Source organism: Coregonus clupeaformis, chromosome 7, assembly GCF_020615455.1.
Source record: "Coregonus clupeaformis isolate EN_2021a chromosome 7, ASM2061545v1, whole genome shotgun sequence".
NCBI classification, from domain to species: Eukaryota; Metazoa; Chordata; class Actinopteri; order Salmoniformes; family Salmonidae; genus Coregonus; species Coregonus clupeaformis.
Window position 1 is genome coordinate 56069569 of NC_059198.1, and position 20193 is coordinate 56089761.

The following is a 20193-nucleotide window of genomic DNA, read 5'->3' on the forward strand; positions in this document are numbered from 1 at the left end:
TAATACTAGACTATATAACACTAATACTAGACTATATAACACTAATACTAGACTATATAACACTAATACTAGACTATATAACACTAATACTAGACTACATAACACTAATGCTAGACTATATAACACTAATACTAGACTATATAACACTAATACTAGACTTTACTGTATAACACTAATATTAGACTATGTAAAAGCTAATACTAGGCTAGCTAACACTAATACTAGGCTAGCTAACACTAATACTAGGCTAGCTAACACTAATACTAGGCTAGCTAACACTAATACTAGGCTAGCTAACACTCATACTAGGCTAGCTAACACTCATACTAGGCTAGCTAACACTAATACTAGGCTAGCTAACACTAATACTAGGCTAGCTAACACTAATACTAGGCTAGATAATACTAATACTAGGCTAGCTAACACTAATACTAGGCTAGCTAACACTAATACTAGGCTAGCTAACACTAATACTAGGCTAGATAATACTAATACTAGGCTAGATAATACTAATACTAGGCTAGCTAACACTAATACTAAGCTAGATAATACTAATACTAAGTTAGCTAAACCTGTATTGTTTATGTGCAAGTAGGCCTACACAGGACTTGCAGAACTTTTATTGTCCATGCAGAAACTGGTTCCAGACTGGTAAAGAGAAGTGGGTACTGCAAAGCCCTGACTCAACAAATCCCTTCCTGATACAGTCAGACAGTCAGATAGTCAGACAGTCAGTCAGGTAGTCGGTCAGTCAGATAGTCAGTCAGTCAGTCAGTCAGATAGAAAGACAGTCAGTCAGTCAGTCGGTCAGTCAGATAGTCAGTCATTCAGACAGTCAGATAGTCAGTCAGTCACACAGTCAGATAGTCAGTCAGTCAGTCGGTCAGTCAGATAGTCGGTCAGTCAGTCAGTCAGTCAGACAGTCGGTCAGTCTGTCAGACATTCGGTCAGTCTGTCAGACAGTCGGTCAGTCTGTCAGATAGTAAGTCGGTCAGTCTGTCGGTCAGTCGGTCGGTCTGTCAGACAGTCATATAGTCAGACAGTCAGTCAATCAGACAGTCAGTCAGATTGTCAAATAGTCAGTCACACAGTCAGATAGTCAGACAGTCAGTCAGTCAGTCAGTCAGATAGTCAGACAGTCACATAGTCAGATAGTCAGTCAGTCACACAGTCAGATAGTCAGTCAGTCAGTCGGTCAGTCAGATAGTCGGTCAGTCAGTCAGTCAGTCAGACAGTCGGTCAGTCTGTCAGACATTCGGTCAGTCTGTCAGACAGTCGGTCAGTCTGTCAGATAGTAAGTCGGTCAGTCTGTCGGTCAGTCGGTCGGTCTGTCAGACAGTCATATAGTCAGACAGTCAGTCAATCAGACAGTCAGTCAGATTGTCAAATAGTCAGTCACACAGTCAGATAGTCAGACAGTCAGTCACACAGTCAGATAGTCAGACAGTCAGTCAGTCAGTCAGTCAGATAGTCAGACAGTCAGTCACACAGTCAGATAGTCAGACAGTCAGTCAGTAAGTCAGTCAGATAGTCAGACAGTCAGTCACACAGTCAGATAGTCAGACAGTCAGTCAGTCAGTCGGTCAGTCTGTCAGACAGTCAAATAGTCAGACAGTAACTCAGATAGTTAGTCAGTCACACAGTCAGATAGTCAGACAGTAAGTCAAATAGTCAGTCACACAGTCAGATAGTCAGACAGTCAGTCATTCAGTTAGTCAGTCAGATAGTCAGACAGATAGTCAGACAGTCAGTCGGTCAGTCAGATAGTCAGTCAGTCAGACAGTCAGATAGTCAGACGGTCAGTCAGTCAGTCGGTCAGTCAGATAGTCAGACGGTCAGTCAGTTAGTCGGTCAGTCAGATAGTCAGTCAGTCAGACAGTCAGATAGTCAGACAGTCAGTCGGTCAGTCAGATAGTCAGTCAGTCAGACAGTCAGACAGTCAGACAGTCAGATAGTCAGACAGTCAGTCAGATAGTCAGTCAGATAGTTAGACAGTCAGTCAGTCAGTCGGTCAGTCAGATAGTCAGACAGTTAGACAGTCAGATAGTCAGTCAGACAGTCAGACAGTCAGTCAGTCAGTCGGTTAGTCAGATAGTCAGTCCGTCAGACAGTCAGTCAGTCAGTCAGATAGTCAGACGGTCAGTCAGTCAGTCGGTCAGACAGATAGTCAGTCAGTCAGTCAGATAGTCAGTCAGTCAGTCAGTCAGTCAGTCAGTCGGTCAGTCAGATAGTCAGTCAGTCGGATAGTCAGACAGTCAGACTGTCAGTCAGTCAATCGGTCAGTCAGTCAGTCAGACAGTCAGATAGTCAGACATTCAGTCGGTCAGTCAGATAGTCAATCAGTCAGATAGTCAGACAGTCAGTCAGTCAGTCGGTCAGTCAGATAGTCAGTCAGTAAGATAGGCAGACAGTCAGACAGACAGTCAGATAGTCAGACAGTCAGTCAGTCAGTCGGTCAGTCAGATAGTCAGTCAGTAAGATAGGCAGACAGTCAGACAGACAGTCAGATAGTCAGACAGTCAGTCGGTCAGTCAGACAGTCAGACAGTCAGTCGGTCAGATAGTCAGTCAGTCAGATAGTCAGTCAGATAGTCAGACAGTTAGTCAGTCAGTCGGTCAGTCAAATAGTCAGTCGGTCAGATAGTCAGACAGTCAGTCAGTCAGTCGGTCAGTCAGATAGTCAGTCGGTCAGATAGTCAGACAGTCAGTCAGTCAGTCGGTCAGTCAGATAGTCATACAGTCAGATAGTCAGTCAGTCAGTCAGTCAGTCAGTCAGATAGTCGGTCAGTCAGACAGTCAGATAGTCAGACAGTCAGACAGTCAGAAAGTCAGTCAGTCGGTCAGTCAGTCAGTCGGTCAGATAGTTAGCCAGTCAGATAGTCAGACAGTCAGTCAGTCAGTCAGTCAGTCAGTCAGTCAGATAGTCAGTCAGTTAAACAGTCAGATAGTCAGTCAGACAGTCAGTTAGTCAGTCGGTTAGTCAGATAGTCAGTCCGTCAGATAGTCAGACAGTCAGTCAGTCAGTCAGATAGTCAGATAGTCAGACGGTCAGTCAGTCAGTCGGTCAGACAGATAGTCAGTCAGTCAGTCAGTCAGTCAGTTGGTCAGTCAGATAGTCAGTCAGTCAAACAGTCAGTCGGTCAGTCAGATAGTCAGTCAGTCGGATAGTCAGACAGTCTGACAGTCAGATAGTCAGACATTCAGTCGGTCAGTCATATCGTCAATCAGTCAGATAGTCAGACAGTCAGTCAGTCAGTCAGTCAGACAGTCAGTCAGTCAGTCAGTCGGTCAGTCAGATAGTCAGTCAGTAAGATAGGCAGACAGTCAGTCGGTCAGTCGGTCTGTCAGATAGTCAGTCAGTCGGTCAGTCAGATAGTCAGACAGTTAGTCAGTCAGTCGGTCAGTCAGATAGTCAGTCGGTCAGATAGTTAGAGAGTCAGTTAGTCAGTCGGTCAGTCAGATAGTCAGCCAGTCAGTCAGACAGTCAGACAGTCGGTCAGTCAGTCGGTCAGTCAGATAGTCAGTCAGTCAGACAGTCAGATAGTCAGTCAGTCAGTCGGTCAGTCAGATAGTCAGTCAGTCAGACAGTCAGATAGTCAGTCAGTCAGACAGTCAGATAGTCAGACAGACAGTCAGTCAGTCGGTCGGTCAGTCAGATAGTCGGTCAGTCAGATAGTCAGTCAGTCAGATAGTCAGTCAGTCAGATAGTCAGTCAGTCAGATAGTCAGACAGTCAGATAGTCAAACGGTCAGTCGGTCAGTCGGTCAGTCGGTCAGATAGTCAGACAGTCAGATAGTCAGATAGTCAGACAGTCAGTCGGATAGTCAGCCAGTCAGTCAGTCAGACAGTCAGTTAGTCAGTCATTCAGTCAGATAGTCGGTCAGTCAGATAGTCAGTCAGTCAGATAGTCAGTCAGTCAGATAGTCAGTCAGTCAGATAGTCAGTCAGTCAGATAGTCAGACAGTCAGATAGTCAAACGGTCAGTCGGTCAGTCGGTCAGTCGGTCAGATAGTCAGACAGTCAGATAGTCAGACAGTCAGATAGTCAAACGGTCAGTCGGTCAGTCGGTCAGTCGGTCAGATAGTCAGACAGTCAGATAGTCAGATAGTCAGACAGTCAGTCAGATAGTCAGCCAGTCAGTCAGTCAGACAGTCAGTTAGTCAGTCATTCAGTCAGATAGTCAGTCAGTCAGACAGTCAGATAGTCAGACGGTCAGTCGGTCAGTCGGTCGGTCGGTCGGTCAGTCAGATAGTCAGTCAGTCAGATAGTCAGACAGTCAGTTAGTCAGTCGGTCAGTCAGAAATTCAGACAGTCAGATGGTCAGACGGTCAGTCGGTCAGTCTGTCAGTCTGTCAGTCTGTCAGTCTGTCAGACAGACTCTCCATTTATATCCCACCATGTGTTCATGCTCTATCTATCTTATGGCATCACAACATGTTATCATTACATTTCCTACTTTCATTAAAATAATATTTCCTTATTTTTATTCAGGCATTTCTTTCTCTCTCTCTCTCTCTCTCTCTCCAGTGTCTTCCATATAATGACATAAAAACAATAGGAGACTTACTGTACAGTATTTGGTTGTGTTCCAAATAGCACCATATTATAGCATTATGGGCCCTGGTCTAAAGTAGTCCACTACATAGGAAATAGGGTGCCGTTTGAGATGCAGACTGTGGGTTTAACCTGTGCCGGTGTGTGCTAGGCTGAGATTAGTGACCACAGTGTGGGATAAGCTCCACACAGCCATGGGTCGGTCCGTACCTCTCGGAAGTAATGCCGTTTTGGTACGAGGCAATGTACTGTTTACGCTTGTCTACTGGCATCACATCGATGTAGCCACCCACATCGTTCTGAAGCACCCCTGCGTGGACCGCTGCCCGGCATATACTGGACCTCTGGAAAGAGAGAGAGAGAGTGATGGAGAAAGGAAAAGATGGAGAGAGAGGGGAGGGGGAAGAGAGGTCGAGATACATAGAGGAGGACAGACAGACAGATATAGAGAGGGGGACAGACAGACAGATATAGAGAGAGACAAGAGAGACCAGAGAGACCAAAGAGAGAGACCAGAGAGAGAGAAAGAAAGAGAAGTAAAAAATAGAGAGAGAGAGAGAGAGAGAGAGAGAGAGAGAGAGAGAGAGAGAGAGAGAGAGAGAGAGAGAGAGAGAGAGAGAGAGAGAGAGAGAGAGAGAGAGAGAGAGAGAGAGAGAGAACACAGAGATAGAGATTTCACATCATGAAACATCAGAGATTCTAAGAACACACCAGATTTGCCTTTGAGCTGAGTCACTTACATCTGAATAGATTCTGGTTCCGATGACCCGTGATATGTTAGGGTTCTCTTCCATGCAGTTCCGGGGGCAATATAACCTGAACACAAACAGGATCATTGTAGTTTAATGTGTAAACAATCTTATTTGCTGTATAAAGGGGTAGTGTTGAGAGATGGAGGGGGGTAGATGAAAGAGAGAGAGCCTCGGAGCGACCATGCCCACAACCTATATAGGTCCCCTCAGATCAGACCATAGAAATAAATGAGGAAATTATCTCAACAGAAAATAATGTCTTCCTGTGTGCTACCTACTGTATATCCCCCCTATACAATCCACATCCTTTAATGAAGATATCTTCTCCATCCTAGAGGGGGAGATCAACCATTTCCAAGCCCAGGGACATGTACTAGTCTGTGGGGACCTAAACGCCAGAACTGGACAAGAACCTGACACTCTCAGCACACAGGGGGACAGACACCTACCTGGAGTTGACAGCATTCCCTTCCCAAATATGCCCCCCTAGGCACAACTACGACAAAACAACCAACAAAAACAGGTCACAACTCCTGCAGCTCTGTCTTACACTGGGTCTGTACATAGTCAATGGTAGGCTTCGAGGGGACTCCTACGGTAGGTACACCTATAGCTCATCCCTTGACAGTAGCACTGTAGACTACTTTATCACCGACATCAACCCAGAGTCTCTCAGGGCGTTCACAGTCAGCCTACTGACACCCCTATCAGACAACAGCAAAATCAAAATGTTCGTGAACAGAGCAATACTCAACCATTAAGCATCAAAGCCGAACAAACTGCATGCTGTTAAGAAATGCTCTATATGGAAGGAGGGTACTGTAGAAACGTACCAAAAAACTATTGGCCAACAACAAATCCAATCCCTCCTAGACAACTTCCTGGACAAATCATTTCACTGCAATAGTGAAGGTGTAAACTTAGAAGTAGGAAGCACGAACAGTATATTTGCCCTATCAAATCAAATCAAATCATATATTATCTGTCACATACACGTGTTTAGCAGATGTTATTGCGGGTGTAGCGAAATGCTTGTGCTTCTAGCTCCGACAGTGCAGTAATATCTAACAAGTAATATCTAACAATTTCACAACATATACCCAATACACACAAATCTAAGAAAGGAATGGAATTTAAGAATATATACATATATGGACTAGCAATATCGGCTAACGTATCAAATATTAATTCAAGCAGTAAACCTAAGAAAACTAACAACATGAATGCAAACACCTTAGAAAAGAAATTGAGAAACCTTTCCAAACAAAATCACAGAGACTCAGAAAACCAGAACCTACGCCTTCACTATGGGGAAACATTGAAACAGTACAGAGATACACTAAGAGAAAAGGAACAGTATCTCAATGTGATTGAATCTAATCACTTCTGGGAAAATTGGAACACACTAAACAAACAACAACACAAAGAGCTATCTATCCAAAAATGGAGATTAATGGATAAACCACTTCTCCAACCTTTTCGGCCATATAACAAAGAACCAAGATTAAAAACATGATAATTTACAAAACTTAGAGTTAGTTATTAAAGACAACCAGATTCTCCAATTTCATTGGATGAGCTACATGACAAAATACAAACCCCTCCAACCCAAAAAGTCCTGTGGTGTTGATGGTATACTAAACACAATGATAAAATATACAGACCACAAATTTGAATTGGCTATTTTTAAACTCTTTAACATTATCATCCTCAGCTCTGGGATCTTCCCCAACATTTGGAACCAAGGTCTGGTCACGCCCAATCCACAAATTTGATCCCAATCAGTGTCAACAGCAATCTTTGAAAAATCAGCAGACTCCAACATTTCCTCAGTGAAAAAAATGTGCTGAGCAAATGTCAAATTGGCTTCATACCAAAATACTGTACGACAGACCACGTATTCACCCTGCACACCCTTATTGACAAACAAACTAAACAAAACCAAAGCAAAGTCTTCTCATGCTTTGTTGATTTCAAATAAGTTTTGACTCAATTTGGCATGAGGGTCTGCTATACAAATTAAAGGAAAGCGTATGACTTCACAAAATCAATGTACACACACAACAAGTGTGCAGTTACAATTGGCAATAAACACACAGATTTATTTTCATCAGGGCAGTGGGGTGAGACAGGGATGTCGCTTAAGCCCCACCCTCTTCAAAATGTATATCAATGAACTGGCGAGGGCACAAGAACAGTCTGCAGCACCCAGCCTCACCCCACTGGACTCGGAAATCAAATGTACACTGTTTGCTGATGATCTGGTGCTTTAAAACTCGACATCCCAATTAGGATCTGGCTAAAAATACTTCAATAATTTATAGAACCCATTGCTCTTTATGGTTGTGAGGTATGGATTCCACTCACCAACCAATCATTCACAAGAATTCTGTAAAAATGTACTTTGCGTACAACGCAAAATCCCAAACAATGCATGCAGAGCAGAATTAGGACTATACCCGCTAGTTTTCAAAATAAAGAAAATTCTACAACCACCTAAAACGAAGCGATGCCCACACATTCTATCACAGAGCCCACACCTACAGAGAGATGAAACTAGAGAAGCAACCCCTCAGCCAGCTGGTTCACAAACACAAACAGAGCCCCAGGCCAGTAACACAAATAGACTAAATTATGAGAAAGCAAAAATATAACTATTTGACACAGTGGAAAGAATTAACCAAAAAGCTAAGCAAATTGGAATGGTATCTGGCCCTAAACAGAGAGTACACAGTGGCAGAATACCTGACCACTGTGACTGACCTAAAATTAAGAAAATCTTTGACTATGTACAGACTCAGTGAGAATAGCCTTGCATTTCAGAGCAACAAAATTAGGTGGAAACTGAGCTGCACTTCTTAACCACCTGCCAAATGTATGACCAACTTAGAGATATATTTTTCCCTCAGATCACACAGACCCACAAATAATTTTTAAACAAATTAAACATCGATAAACTCCATATCTGTTAGGCGAAATACCACAATGTGCAATCACAGCAGCAAGATTTGTGGCCCATTGCCATTCGAAAAGGGCAACCAGTTGAGCACAAACAACATTGTAAATACCACCAATACTTATCTGTTTTTATTTCACTTGCTTTGCTATGTAAACCCGTTTCCCATGCCAGTAAAGCCCCTTCATATTGAATTGACAGACAGAGAGAGAGAGAGCATCAGAGACAGGGAGACAGAGAGAGAGAGAGAGAGAGAGAGAGAGAGAGAGAGGAGAGAGAGAGAGAGAGAGAGAGAGAGAGAGAGAGAGAGAGAGAGGGAGAGAGAGAGAGAGAGAGAGAGAGAGAGAGCATCAGAGACAGAGAGAGAGAGAGAGAGAGCATCAGAGACAGAGAGAGAGAGAGAGAGAGAGCATCAGAGACAGAGAGCATCAGAGACAGAGAGAGAGCATCAGAGACAGAGAGCATCAGAGACAGAGAGCATCAGAGACAGAGAGAGAGAGAGAGAGAGAGAGAGAGAGAGTGTCATGGTCGTACCTTGGACAGTGCTTTACAAGTTTTTGATATGAACACATCTGAGCCACCGTGGTCTCACAGGTGATAGCTTTCACTGGAAGGTAGGAAGAAGGCTACTATTAGGCCCAAAGAGATCTCAACAGGACATAACATAATACATCTAATTCAGTTAATTCCATGGTTGTTGTATTGTACTGACCTGTTACTTTGGAGATGATGAAAGCGTTGGCGCTCTGATACTTCCTGTAAATGTCAAGAACACACAATCTTAGGATTCCAAAATTCCCAGGATCCTGGTTGGACGTTTCCCAGAATCAGAAAGAAATCCGTAATCCTCCGTCCAGGTTTTCTGTAAAACTTTGGAATTCTGGGTAAATCACCAGAGTTTTGCATCCCTACACATTTTTATTCCTCTGTTCACTCTTTCTCCAGACAGGAAGCCCCACTTAAGATAAAACGTTATTTTTCAACAGAGCAGAAATACTCCAAAATAATAAAAAAGCATCCAGCCAAAAGCTTAAGACCAGCCCTGAGTATCCCACACATGTCCACTGACCTAAGAAGTTTTACAGTTCCAGGAAAACCAGGGAATTGATTGAACGTTTTCAACCCTACTGCATTTTACATTTTTAGTCATTTTAGCAGACACTCTTATCCAGAGCGACTTACAGTTAGTGAGTGCATACACTATTTCTCATACTGCCCCCCCCCCGTGGGAATCAAACCCACAACCCTGGTGTTGCAAACACCATGCTCTACATCCCTGCCGGCCATTCCCTCCCTTACCCTGGACGACACTTGGCCAATTGTGCGCCGCCCCATGGGTCTCCCGGTCGCGGCCGGCTACGACAGAGCCTGGATTCAAACCAGGATCTCTAGCGGCACAGTTAGCACTGCGATGCAATGCCTTAGACCACTGCGCCACTCGGGAGCATGTATAGAGTCCAACTTTCGTACATTATTTTTTCTACAGTTTACCCTCCGCTATTCAGCACCTCTACAAGCATATCTGGGTGTGTGCCAGCTTGTGGTAATGGCTGGAGCGGAATGTGTGTAATGGTATCAAATACACCAAACACATGGTTTCCATTTGTTTGATGCCATTCCATTGGCTCCGTTCCATTCATTATTATTTGCCGTCCTCCCCTCAGCTGATGTGTAACCAGTCCTCAGTTTGAAATGGCTTCACCCGTCCCGCGCCATCGAACTGCTAGCTTTTTGTCAGTGGTTGTCAAGAGGGCAACGAGATATGATGGGCAAAGAGATGGTGTTTTGCAAGATAGATTACGCTTCCATACCCTAGAGACTGAATTCCATTCTTGTTGGACTTGATGAAGAAGTCCTTCCTGCCTTGTCTGGTGACGTCCAGCCATCCTCCATCCTTATCTACCACTCCAGAGTGGATGCCAGCACGGCAGATACTGGACTGCTGTAAAGTTTACAGTGTAAAGTTAGTACATTGTATATTCAAATTCATTATGCAGCTTTATTTACAATGCATTAGCTAAGTATTTTCTATCTGCATTTTGATTAACCTATTCAGTATAAGACTTAGGCTATGTCCCAAATGGCACCATGTTCCCTACAGTACTTTTGACCAGGGCCCATAGGCAGTAGGGTGTAATTTGGGACACAGCTTGATAATGTATGAGAATGTAATCACCATCTCATAGTGTACTGTCCCAACCACCTTCCCTGTGGAGTCTAGACAGCCGGCAGGACACTCGTACCTGGGGAGAACATAGATAATGTAATCACCACCCATCACAGAGCATTAGGGTTGGGGTCAATTTCTATTTAAGTACATTTTTGGTTTATTGAGAAGTCATTGAAAATAAAAGCCCTTTTTTAAAATGATTGAATTAGAATTTCAGTGTACTTCCTGAAGTGACTGACTTCTATTCGAATTGATGCCAACCCTGCAGAAGTTTGACTTGAATAGGAACTTGAAAGCGTCTGTTCTATTAATGCTATTTCTATGGTGAAGAAGGAAGCAGTCAAAGGATTCAGCCAGTCTATCAGGGAGGCCATTGTGTTCTCTGTGAAGGTGACCAGTCTATCAGGGAGGCATTGTGTCCTCTGTGAAGGGTACCAGTCTATCAGGGAGGCATCGTGTCCTCTGTGAAGGGGACCAGTCTATCAGGGAGGCATTGTGTTCTCTGTGAAGGGGCCCAGTCTATCATGGAGGCATTGTGTTCTCTGTGAAGGGGCCCAGTCTATCATGGAGGCATTGTGTTCTCTGTGAAGGGGCCCAGTCTATCATGGAGGCATTGTGTTCTCTGTGAAGGGGCCCAGTCTATCAGGGAGGCCATTGTGTTCTCTGTTAAGGGGCCCAGTCTATCAGGGAGGCATTGTGTTCTCTGTGAAGGGGCCCAGTCTATCATGGAGGCATTGTGTTCTCTGTGAAGGTGACCAGTCTATCAGGGAGGCATTGTGTTCTCTGTGAAGGTGACCAGTCTATCAGGGAGGCCATTGTGTTCTCTGTTAAGGGGCCCAGTCTATCAGGGAGGCATTGTGTTCTCTGTGAAGGGGCCCAGTCTATCATGGAGGCATTGTGTTCTCTGTGAAGGTGACCAGTCTATCAGGGAGGCATTGTGTTCTCTGTGAAGGTGACCAGTCTATCAGGGAGGCATTGTGTTCTCTGTTAAGGTGACCAGTCAATCAGGGAGGCATTGTGTTCTCTGTGAAGGTGACCAGTCTATCAGGGAGGCATTGTGTTCTCTGTGAAGGGGACCAGTCTATCAGGGAGGCATCGTGTCCTCTGTGAAGGGGACCAGTCTATCAGGGAGGCATCGTGTTCTCTGTGAAGGTGACCAGTCTATCAGGGAGGCATTGTGTTCTCTGTTAAGGTGACCAGTCAATCAGGGAGGCATTGTGTTCTCTGTGAAGGTGACCAGTCTATCAGGGAGGCATTGTGTTCTCTGTGAAGGGGACCAGTCTATCAGGGAGGCATTGTGTCCTCTGTGAAGGGGTTGGATGGGGAGCTCTTCAATCACTTAATGGGCCTTTATTTCTCAGTGGTAACACAGACAGGGACAGCTGATTTGAGACGATGTGTGTGTGTGTGTGTGTGTGTGGTTGTGTTTTTTTCTTTACCTGTTGCACGTGGTTCCTTTGCACTGATCTCGTAGCTTAGTGTCACAGGTCACAAGCTGAGCTGCAACACAGAACACACACAGCTGTCAAGCTAACTAGCTATTCACGTCTGTAGCACACAGAAGACACGCTGAACTGTCGAGCTAACTAGCTATTCGCATCTGTAGCACACAGAACACATGCTGAGCTGTCGAGCTAACTAGCTATTCGCATCTGTAGCACACAGAACACACACTGAACTGTCAAGCTAACTAGCTATTCACGTCTGTAGCACACAGAACACACACTGAACTGTCGAGCTAACTAGCTATTCACGTCTGTAGCACACAGAACACACGCTGAACTGTCGAGCTAACTAGCTATTCGCATCTGTAGCACACAGAACACACACTGAACTGTCAAGCTAACTAGAGCTATTAACGTCTGTAGCACACAGAACACACACTGAACTGTCGAGCTAACTAGCTATTCACGTCTGTAGCACACAGAACACACGCTGAACTGTCGAGCTAACTAGCTATTCGCATCTGTAGCACACAGAACACACGCTGAACTGTCGAGCTAACTAGAGCTATTAACATCTGTAGCAAACACAGAACACACACAATGCTTTAATCTGCCTGTCTGTGTGTTAAAGAACCAGTACTACAGGAGACAACATGTAGGCTAGTGAGGGGTTGCTATGCCCACGAGGTGAAGTTCCCCTGGGTACAGATCTAGGATCTGCTTCCCCTCCCCCAATCATAACCATAACTATTAGGGGGAAATGCTAAACTGACCCAAGATCAGTGTCTAGGTAGTCTCGGAAATCCCAGACCAGCACTAGGTATGGGAATCACCCAGGGCAACAGCACTAGGTATGGGAATCACCCAGGGCAACAGCACTAGGTATGGGAATCACCCAGGGCAACAGCACTAGGTATGGGAATCACCCAGGGCAACAGCACTAGGTATGGGAATCACCCAGGGCAACAGCACTAGGTATGGGAATCACCTAGGGCAACAGCACTAGGTATGGGAATCACCTAGGGCAACAGCACTAGGTATGGGAATCACCTAGGGCAACAGCACTAGGTATGGGAATCACCCAGGGCAACAGCACTAGGTATGGGAATCACCCAGGGCAACAGCACTAGGTATGGGAATCACCTAGGGCAACAGCACTAGGTATGGGAATCACCCAGGGCAACAGCACTAGGTATGGGAATCACCTAGGGCAACAGCACTAGGTATGGGAATCACCTAGGGCAATAGCACTAGGTATGGGAATCACCTAGGGCAACAGCACTAGGTATGGGAATCACCCAGGGCAACAGCACTAGGTATGGGAATCACCTAGGGCAACAGCACTAGGTATGGGAATCACCTAGGGCAACAGCACTAGGTATGGGAATCACCTAGGGCAATAGCACTAGGTATGGGAATCACCTAGGGCAACAGCACTAGGTATGGGAATCACCCAGGGCAACAGCACTAGGTATGGGAATCACCTAGGGCAACAGCACTAGGTATGGGAATCACCTAGGGCAACAGCACTAGGTATGGGAATCACCCAGGGCAACAGCACTAGGTATGGGAATCACCCAGGGCAACAGCACTAGGTATGGGAATCACCTAGGGCAACAGCACTAGGTATGGGAATCACCTAGGGCAACAGCACTAGGTATGGGAATCACCCAGGGCAACAGCACTAGGTATGGGAATCACCCAGGGCAACAGCACTAGGTATGGGAATCACCCAGGGCAACAGCACTAGGTATGGGAATCACCCAGGGCAACAGCACTAGGTATGGGAATCACCTAGGGCAACAGCACTAGGTATGGGAATCACCCAGGGCAACAGCACTAGGTATGGGAATCACCCAGGGCAACAGCACTAGGTATGGGAATCACCTAGGGCAACAGCACTAGGTATGGGAATCACCTAGGGCAACAGCACTAGGTATGGGAATCACCCAGGGCAACAGCACTAGGTATGGGAATCACCCAGGGCAACAGCACTAGGTATGGGAATCACCTAGGGCAACAGCACTAGGTATGGGAATCACCTAGGGCAATAGCACTAGGTATGGGAATCACCTAGGGCAACAGCACTAGGTATGGGAATCACCTAGGGCAACAGCACTAGGTATGGGAATCACCTAGGGCAACAGCACTAGGTATGGGAATCACCTAGGGCAATAGCACTAGGTATGGGAATCACCTAGGGCAACAGCACTAGGTATGGGAATCACCTAGGGCAACAGCACTAGGTATGGGAATCACCTAGGGCAACAGCACTAGGTATGGGAATCACCTAGGGCAACAGCACTAGGTATGGGAATCACCTAGGGCAACAGCACTAGGTATGGGAATCACCTAGGGCAATAGCACTAGGTATGGGAATCACCTAGGGCAACAGCACTAGGTATGGGAATCACCTAGGGCAACAGCACTAGGTATGGGAATCACCTAGGGCAACAGCACTAGGTATGGGAATCACCTAGGGCAATAGCACTAGGTATGGGAATCACCTAGGGCAACAGCACTAGGTATGGGAATCACCTAGGGCAATAGCACTAGGTATGGGAATCACCTAGGGCAACAGCACTAGGTATGGGAATCACCTAGGGCAACAGCACTAGGTATGGGAATCACCTAGGGGCAATAGCACTAGGTATGGGAATCACCTAGGGCAATAGCACTAGGTATGGGAATCACCTAGGGCAATAGCACTAGGTATGGGAATCACCTAGGGCAACAGCACTAGGTATGGGAATCACCTAGGGCAACAGCACTAGGTATGGGAATCACCTAGGGCAACAGCACTAGGTATGGGAATCACCTAGGGCAACAGCACTAGGTATGGGAATCACCTAGGGCAACAGCACTAGGTATGGGAATCACCTAGGGCAACAGCACTAGGTATGGGAATCACCTAGGGCAACAGCACTAGGTATGGGAATCACCTAGGGCAACAGCACTAGGTATGGGAATCACTTTCCATTTTCTTGGCCAATTCGGGGGAGGGTGCTCTTCAGACAGACAACTTTCCCAACAAATCACAAGTTTAGGTAGGCGGGGCTTGATATCAATTCCCTCTGAAACATGACAGAGGCAGACACATTGCAGACACAGATAGCTAGGCACATTTTTGCCACAGCTAGTCAGTGGCTGTAAGCTTGTAACGCTAACGTCATGGCGCATGCAAACTACTCACTACTCCTTTGAAATTCACTCATTGAAATATCCTCTGCGAGCTCCATCTAGCTAGCAACCGGGAATGTTTACGGCAGGACATGAATGGGTAGGGTTTTGGATGGATTTCCTGTGCGCGTCCCAAATCTGCCCTTTCAGAATCAGAATCACCTTTATTTGTCAAGTACAATTTTATTTGGTGATATGGTCCTGCTAGTAATACACAACATTTAGAGACAGAATACAGACCACAGAGTTTAAACAACGTTTATATACATTTTATACGACTAGGGAGAGTGAGCACAGAGCTGTAAGAACATGAGCAGATATACAAATGTACAGTAGGTTTACGGTTGATATGCAGTAGGTATACGGTTGATATGCAGTAGGTATACGGTTGAAATGCAGTAGGTATACGGTTGATATACAGTGGGTATACGGTTGATATACAGTAGGTATACGGTTGATATACAGTAGGTATACGGTTGATATGCAGTAGGTATACGGTTGATATGCAGTAGGTTTACGGTTGATATGCAGTAGGTATATGGTTGATATACAGTGGGTATACGGTTGATATACAGTAGGTATACGGTTGATATGCAGTAGGTATACGGTTGATATGCAGTAGGTTTACGGTTGATATGCAGTAGGTATACGGTTGATATACAGTGGGTATACGGTTGATATATAGTGGGTATACGGTTGATATACAGTAGGTATACGGTTGATATACAGTAGGTATACGGTTGATATGCAGTAGGTATACGGTTGATATGCAGTAGGTTTACGGTTGATATGCAGTAGGTATATGGTTGATATACAGTGGGTATACGGTTGATATACAGTAGGTATACGGTTGATATGCAGTAGGTATACGGTTGATATGCAGTAGGTTTACGGTTGATATGCAGTAGGTATACGGTTGATATACAGTGGGTATACGGTTGATATATAGTGGGTATACGGTTGATATACAGTAGGTATACGTTTGATATACAGTAGTTATACGGTTGATGTACAGTGGGTATACGGTTGATATACAGTAGGTATACGGTTGATTTACAGTGGGTATACGTTTGATAATCGTACTGCACAGCTCTGACTCTCGTCGGATGTGGCAGGGCTTGAAAACTATTACAGACTACAAAGGGAAGCACAGCCGCAAACTGCCCAGTGACACAAGCTTACCAGACGAATTAAATCACTTCTATGCTTGCTTCGAGGCAAGCAACACTGAAGCATGCATGAGAGCATCAGCTGTTCCGGATGACGATGTGATCACGCTCTCCGTAGCCGATGTGAGTAAGACTTTTAAGCAGGTCAACATTCACAAGGCCGCAGGGCAAGACGGATTACCAGGATGTGTACTCCGAGCATGTGCTGACCAACTGGCAAGTGTCTTCACTGACATTTTCAACATGTCCCTGACTGAGTCTGTAATACCAACATGTTTCAAGCAGACCACCATAGTCCCTGTGCCCAAGGACACTAAGATAACCTGCCTAAATGACTACCGACCCATAGCACTCACGTCTGTAGCCATGAAATGCTTTGAAAGGCTGGTCATGGCTCACATCAACACCATTATCCCAGAAACCCTAGACCCACTCTAAGTTGCATACTGCCCCAACAGATCCACAGATGATGCAATCTCTATTGCACTCCACACTGCCCTTTCCCACATGGACAAGAGGAACACCTATGTGAGAATGCTATTCATTGACTACAGCTCAGTGTTCAACACCATAGTGCCCTCAAAGCTCATCACTAAGCTAAGGATCCTGGAACTAAACACCTCCTTCTGCAACTGGATCCTGGACTTCCTGACGGGCCACCCCCAGGTGGTAAGGGTAGGTAACAATACGTCTGCCACGCTGATCCTCAACACGGGGGCCCCTCAGGGGTGCGTGCTCAGTCCCCTCCTGTATTCCCTGTTCACTCATGACTGCATGGTCAGGCACGACTCCAACACCATCATGAAGTTTGCAGACGACCCAACAGTGGTAGGCCTGATCACCGACAACGATGAGATGCCAGGATAACAACCTCTCCCTCAACGTTATCAAGACAAAGGAGATGATTGTGGACTACAGGACAAAAAAGAGGACTGAGCATGCCCCCATTCTCATCGACGGGGCTGTAGTGGAACAGGTTGAGAGCTTCAAGTTCCTTGGTGTCCACATCACCAATGAACTATCATGGTCCAAACACAGCAAGACAGTCGTGAAGAAGGCACGACAAAACCTATTCCCCCTCAGGAGACTGATAAGATTTGGCATGGGTCCTCAGATCCTCAAAAAGTTATACAGCTGCACCATCGAGAGCATCCTGACTGGTTGCATCACCGCCTGGAATGGCAACTGCTCGGCCTTCGACCGCAAGGCACCACAGAGGGTAGTGTGTACGGCCCAGTACATCACTGGGGTCAAGCTTCCTGCCATCCAGGACCTCTATACCAGGCGGTGTCAGAGGAAGGCCCTAAAAATTGTCAAAGACTCAAGCCACCCTAATCATAGACTGTTCTCTCTGATACCGCACGGCAAGCGGTACCGGAGCGCCAAGTCTAGGTCCAAAAGGCTTCTCAACAGCTTCTACCCCCAAGCCATAAGACTCCTGAACAGCTAATCATGGCTACCCAGACTATTTGCACTTCGTTCACATTTGTTCTTCGGCTTGCAAGCGTCCCCCTTTTTCCTCCAAACATAACGATGGTCATTATGGCCAAACAGTTCTATTTTTGTTTCGTCAGACCAGAGGACATTTCTCCAAAAAGTACGATCTTTGTCCCCATGTGCAGTTGTAAACCGTAGTCTGGCTTTTTTATGTCGGTTTTAGGTGAGGAGGAGGATTATTTAAAATACTGTTTGAAGAGGTAGGGTTTCAGGTGTTTTCGGAAGATGGGCAGGTACTCTGCTGTCCTAGCTTCAGGGGGAAGCTGTTTTTCCACCATTGGGGTGCCAGGACAGAGAAGAGCTTGGACTGGGCTGAGCGGGAGCTGCCCTCCCGTAGGGGTTGGAGGGGCAAGAGACCTGAGGTGACAGAACGGAGTACTCGGGTTGGGGTGTAGTGTTTGAGCATAGCCTGAAGGTAGGGAGTGGCAGTTCCTCTTGCTGTTCCATAGGTTAGAACCATGGTCTTGTAGCAGATGCGAGCTTCAACTGGAAGCCAGTGGAGTGTGGGTAGGAGCGGGGTGACATGAGAGAACTTGGGAAGGTTGAAAACCAGATGGGCTGCTGCGTTATAGATAAGCTTCAGGGGTTTGATGTCACAAGCGGGGAGCCCAGCCAACAGTGAGTTGCAGTAGTCCAGACGGGAGAGGACAAGTGCCTGGATTAGGATCTGCGCCGCTTCCTTTGTGAGGTAGAGTCGTACTCTACGGATGTTGTAGAGCATGAACCTGCAGGAGCAGGTCACTGCTTTGATGTTTGCAGAGAACGACAGGGTGTTGTCCAGGGTCACGCCAAGGTTCTTTGCACTCTGGGAGGGTGACACTGTGGAGTTGTCAACCGTGATGAAGAGGTCTTTGAGGTCTTTCTATTGAAGTCAATGTACCCAGAAGTGGACGCAAACTAGCTGTCCTCCAGCTACACCATGGTGCTGCCCCAGAGACTGCTGTTTAGGCTACTGTAGACCTTCATTGCAAAACAGTGTGTTTTAATCAATTATTTGGTGACATGAATATATTTAGTATAGTTTTATCTAAAAATGAAATTCACTGAGGAGGATGGTCCTCCCGTTCCTCCTCTGAGGAGCCTCCACTGGTAGAAACACCACCTCCTTTGGATTTATTGGACTGTTCCGGGACCCCTTCAGCCCAGTACAGCTGGAAGCCGGGACCCCATCAGCCCAGTACAGCTGGAAGCCAGGACCCCATCAGCCCAGTACAGTTGGATCCGGGTCAACATCAGCCCAGTACAGCTGGAAGCCGGGACACCATCAGCCCAGTACGGCTGGAAGCCAGGACACCATCGGCCCGGTTCAGCTGGAAGCCGGCTAGATCCACAGCGGCATCAGGAATAGAGGCATTTCACCAAGACTCCATAAAATAGAAAGCAGAGATGACAGAGTCCTTTTTTGTCCTTATCAGAAGTTGTAGCTCGTTGGTGAATGCACATTGGAGGCCTGGCAGAGGGGCATGGAGTCCTCGCCTTCTGAAACGCACTAGAGCCCTCGCTTGCCTCCCCCTGTGTCTCTGTCACACAGTTCCATAGCCTCGGTTTGAAACTCCTCCTCCCACCCTCCCTACCCCTGCACTCCTCCTCCCACCCTCCCTCCCCTGCACTCCTCCTCCCACCCTCCCTCCCCTGCACTCCTCCTCCCACCCTCCCTACCCCTGCACTCCTCCTCCCACCCTCCCTCCCCTGCACTCCTCCTCCCACCCTCCCTACCCCTGCACTCCTCCTCCCACCCTCCCTCCCCTGCACTCCCTCCTCCCACCCTCCCTACCCCTGCACTCCTCCTCCCACCCTCCCTACCCCCTGCACTCCTCCTCCCACCCTCCCTCCCCTGCACTCCTCCTCCCACCCTCCCTACCCCTGCACTCCTCCTCCCACCCTCCCTACCCCTGCACTCCTCCTCCCACCCTCCCTACCCTGCACTCCTCCTCCCACCCTCCCTCCCCCTGCACTCCTCCTCCCACCCTCCCTACCCCTGCACTCCTCCTCCCACCCTCCCTCCCCCTGCACTCCTCCTCCCACCCTCCCTCCCCTGCACTCCTCCTCCCACCCTCCCTACCCCTGCACTCCTCCTCCCACCCTCCCCTCCCCTGCACTCCTCCTCCCACCCTCCCTACCCCTGCACTCCTCCTCCCACCCTCCCTACCCCTGCACTCCTCCTCCCACCCTCCCTTCCCCTGCACTCCTCCTCCCACCCTCCCTCCCCCTGCACTCCTCCTCCCACCCTCCCTACCCCTGCACTCCTCCTCCCACCCTCCCTCCCCTGCACTCCTCCTCCCACCCTCCCTCCCCTGCACTCCTCCTCCCACCCTCCCTACCCCCTGCACTCCTCCTCCCACCCTCCCTACCCCTGCACTCCTCCTCCCACCCTCCCTCCCCTGCACTCCTCCTCCCACCCTCCCTACCCCCTGCACTCCTCCTCCCACCCTCCCTACCCCCTGCACTCCTCCTCCCACCCTCCCTCCCCT

The 20193-nt window shown here is 47.2% G+C and overlaps 1 protein-coding gene across 1 annotated transcript in view; it reads right to left on the bottom strand.

Moving 5' to 3' along the window:
* Positions 1–20193, bottom strand: part of LOC121569960 (cysteine-rich secretory protein LCCL domain-containing 1-like) — a 52841-nt gene that overhangs the window by 4218 nt on the left and 28430 nt on the right. The window contains exons 7-13 of the mRNA XM_041881326.1: positions 11871–11931; positions 10438–10504; positions 10073–10203; positions 8974–9017; positions 8796–8868; positions 5294–5369; positions 4764–4897 (exon numbers count right to left, since the gene is read on the bottom strand). Of these exons, the coding sequence (XP_041737260.1) occupies positions 4764–4897; positions 5294–5369; positions 8796–8868; positions 8974–9017; positions 10073–10203; positions 10438–10504; positions 11871–11931 (586 nt within the window). The remainder of the gene's footprint in view (positions 1–4763; positions 4898–5293; positions 5370–8795; positions 8869–8973; positions 9018–10072; positions 10204–10437; positions 10505–11870; positions 11932–20193) is intronic.